General features: G+C 63.6%; 1 protein-coding gene across 1 annotated transcript in view; it reads left to right on the top strand.

The window, feature by feature from the left end:
• ZNF687 (zinc finger protein 687) overlaps positions 1-3,172 on the top strand; it is a gene marked incomplete at its 5' end in the record, with an annotated part of 8,634 nt that extends 5,462 nt beyond the window's left edge. Inside the window, 6 exons of the mRNA XM_027910476.1 lie at positions 3-178; positions 708-870; positions 1,149-1,439; positions 1,850-1,962; positions 2,227-2,368; positions 2,667-3,172. Of these exons, the coding sequence (XP_027766277.1) occupies positions 3-178; positions 708-870; positions 1,149-1,439; positions 1,850-1,962; positions 2,227-2,368; positions 2,667-3,134 (1,353 nt within the window). The remainder of the gene's footprint in view (positions 1-2; positions 179-707; positions 871-1,148; positions 1,440-1,849; positions 1,963-2,226; positions 2,369-2,666) is intronic.
• Between the last annotated feature and the right edge of the window lie 428 nt (positions 3,173-3,600).

The following is a 3,600-nucleotide window of genomic DNA, read 5'->3' as shown; positions in this document are numbered from 1 at the left end:
GGTGCCCCAGCTGTGCCGTGGTGTTCGGGGGGGTGAACTCCATCAAGTCCCACATCCAGACGTCGCACTGCGAGGTTTTCCACAAGTGTCCCATCTGCCCCATGGCCTTCAAATCGGCCCCCAGCGCCCACGCCCACGTGTACACCCAGCACCCCGGCTTCAGCAACCAGCAGGCCAAGTGAGTGCTCCTGGGGGGTGGGGGGGCTCCTCCCCAGGGATCGTGGGGCCACAATCCCTGGGAAGTGTCCCCTGGGAATGTTGGGGATGTGGCACTTGGGGATGGGGGATCGGGGGGTGGGGAGGGAAGGGTTGGGCCTGGTGAGCTCAGGGGGCTTTTCCCACCTGAGCAATTCCGTGTTTGTGGGGGGAGCTGGGAGTCTGACATGAACAATCCCAGGATTATAAAGATTGGGAGTCCAACCTCAACAATCCCAGGATTATAAAGATTGGGAGTCCAACCTCAACAATCCCAGAGTTTTAAAAACTGGGAGTCCAACCTGAACAATCCCAGGATTTTAAGGACTGCCAGTCTCACCCAAACAACCCCCACTGTGACTCCCCAGGACCAGGATCCTCCTCCCCGGGCGGGACCCTCAGGAAGATCCCACCTCCCCCCTTTCCCCCAAGGGAAATTCCCGAGTTTTTTCCCCCCAGGATTCCTGTCCCACTGAGGTGTTTCGTTGTGTGTGTGTCCCCCTCACCCCCAGGATGATCTACAAGTGCGCCATGTGCGACACGGTGTTCACGCACAAACCGCTGCTCTCGGCCCACTTCGACCAGCACCTGCTGCCCCAGCGCGTCAGCGTCTTCAAGTGCCCCGAGTGCCCCCTGCTCTTCGCCCAGAAACGCACCATGCTCGAGCACCTCAAGGTCAGGAACCCGCCCTGGGAATGGCAAAAAAAAAAACAGGGAAAACCCGGGATGTGTCACCACCCCCAGGGCTGGGGGGGAAGGGTGGGGCTGGGAGGGGTTCCTGCCTGGCCACCTGATCCGTGGGGAAGCGTCCCCCTGCCCCGTGGATTGGAAGGAGATGATCCTTTAAATTCCCTCCCACCCCACCCCGTCCCGTGCTGAGCCCATGGATGGGCCAGCATTCCCTTCTCATCTCCCTCAGGAAAACCCCCCAACCCCCCCCTTTGTCTCCCCAGAACACCCACCAGCCCCAGAAGGCCAAGGAGGACGCGGCCAGGAAGGTGCTGCTGACCCCGAAGCAGGAGCCCCTGGAGACCCCCGTGTCCAAGATGTCCGAGGAATCCTCGTCCTCCACGGAGGAGGACGAGCCCCCCAGCTCCCCCGAGCTGCGCAAGGCCAAGAGGAGCCGCTTCCAGAGGAAAACCGGCACCAAATCCAAGGGCAGCGGCTGGACCTGCGGGGTCTGCCACTCCTGGTTCCCGGAGCGCGACGAGTACGTGTCCCACATGAAGAAGGAGCACGGGAAGGTGAGCTGGGAATGCCTGGGAATGCGGGCAGGGAATGGGAGCACAACGTCCACAGCCCCTTGGGGAGGAGACCACTTGGATGGGATTCCCTTGGGTGGGGTTCCACCTGTCCTGGGATTTTCTTTGATGGGATTTCACCCAGGAACCTCCTCTCCCAGGAGAAGCTCCCGCAGGGTTGTTTTAGGATCAGGGAGTGTCCCAGCACCGAGCAGGGATGGGGATCCTTCCCCCCCCCACCCCGGGGTTGAGGTTTTTGAGGGGCGGGGTCGTCACGAGGTGCTCCCTTATCCCGGAGTGCAGCCCTGGGATGGGCAGGGATTGGGGAATCCGAGTCCTCCCCCACCCCCTGGTGTGGGATCCCGGCCCCCTGGCCCGGCCCCGCCCTGAGGGACCCCGCGGTGTCCCCGCAGTCGGTGAAGAAGTTCCCGTGTCACCTCTGCGAACGCTCCTTCTGCTCCGCCCCGAGCCTGCGCAGGCACGTCCGGGTCAACCACGAGGGCATCAAACGGGTCTATCCCTGCAGGTACCCCCCAACAGCTCCTCCCCTGGGGCTGGAAAAATGGGATGGGGAGAGGGGGAGTTGGGGGGGAGGTCGGATCTGGGGAGGGGAAAAAGGGTGGGGGAGAAGCACTCTGGGGTTTTGGTTCTGGGCAGGTTTGGGGTTGGATTTGGGGGGTCGGGATGCCAGAGCAGCATTCCCAGGGAATCCAGCTGGGCTTTTTTTTTGGGGGGTTGGGGGTGGGATGGGGGATGTGCTGGAGCTTCCCGAGGTGCTGCCCAACCCCAGGTACTGCACGGAGGGCAAAAGGACCTTCAGCAGCCGCCTCATCCTGGAGAAGCACATCCAGGTCCGGCACGGGATCAAGGTCACGGACCAGATGAAGAGCCAGGAGGTCGTGATTGCCCGGATTGGGAGCGGCCCCTCCCAGGTAGGGGGGGAACCCCGGGAGGGTTTGGGGGTGTTTCCTGGTTTGCTCCTGACTCCGTGTCCTGCAGGAGAGGGGGAATGTCCCATCCTGCTTGGTGGGAGATACCCCAGGGTGTGAGGACACCTGGGGGGGGGGGGTGATGGGAACTGGGACCCCTCGGATGGGATTCCTGGGTGGATCCCTGGGTGGGATTCCCCAGCTCTTGGTGCACCCCCCCCAGCCCTCGATCTAAGGGGATCCCGGTGCCGGTTCCCTCCCGATCCCGGTTCCCTCCAGAGCCTCTCGGACCCTCCCGCAGGTGTCGGGCCGGAAGAGGAAGCTCTCGTCGGACGATTCCTGCAGCGAGGAGCCCGACAGCACCACCCCCCCCTCCAAGACCCCCAAGGGCGACCGCAAAGGCCCCCTGAGGTGCCGGAAATGCGGGTACTTGGCCAGCAGCCCCTCCGACTTCCAGGAGCACATCCCGCAGCACCGGACTGACGAGAGCTCCCACCAGTGCCGCGAGTGCGGGCTCTGCTTCACCTCCCAGGTGTCCCTCAACCGCCACCGCTTCATCACCCACAAGAAGAAGAAGAGCACGGGGAACCTGGAGGACCCCGGGCCCCGCAGCCCCCGGGAAGGGGGGTCCCAGGGCGCGGCCGACGGGAAATTGGTGTGCAAGGTGTGCGGGAGGGGCTTCGACAGCCAACTCAACCTCAAGACCCACTTCAGGACCCACGGCATGGCCTTCATCAGGGCCAGGCAGAACAACAGCCCCGAGAACTGAGGGAGCGTCGCCAGCCTCTGGAATTCCCTCTGGAATTCCCCCCCACACACCGTTCCGGGACCCACGGGCGTGAGGAGTGAGGGGAGCCCGGCCCAGGAATTCCCACGGGATCCAGGTGGGAACGGTGTAAATAACAGCAGGGGGCTCGGGCTCCCCCTCCCTGCCTCCCTCCGTCCCGTTGGGATGAAGGAGCCGGGAAGAGAGAGGAGAACCGGGATGGGCCGAGCTGTCCTGACTCTGTGCCTGAATCTGCTCCATCCCCACCCCCGGTTTTGGGGGATTTGGGCTCCGGGAGAGGAGGAGCCACGTCCGGACTCGCCGAGGGGCTGTTCCTGTCCCGGGGAAGGACCTTCCCCTTCCCGCCATTCCCGGGAAGCGCCGGGGCTGGGCAGGACCCGGGACCACCAGGGGAGGCTTTTCCACATCGTCACAGCAAAATCCACCTTTTTGGGTTGTTTTTTTTTTT

The sequence above is a fragment of the Empidonax traillii genome, unplaced genomic scaffold (genome assembly GCF_003031625.1).
Source record: "Empidonax traillii isolate 1590-97213 ecotype Southwest subspecies unplaced genomic scaffold, ASM303162v1 scaffold3568:size12318, whole genome shotgun sequence".
Taxonomy (NCBI): domain Eukaryota; kingdom Metazoa; phylum Chordata; class Aves; order Passeriformes; family Tyrannidae; genus Empidonax; species Empidonax traillii.
The sequence above is the reverse complement of the archived record's forward strand: the minus strand, read 5'-3'. Positions and strand labels throughout refer to the sequence as shown.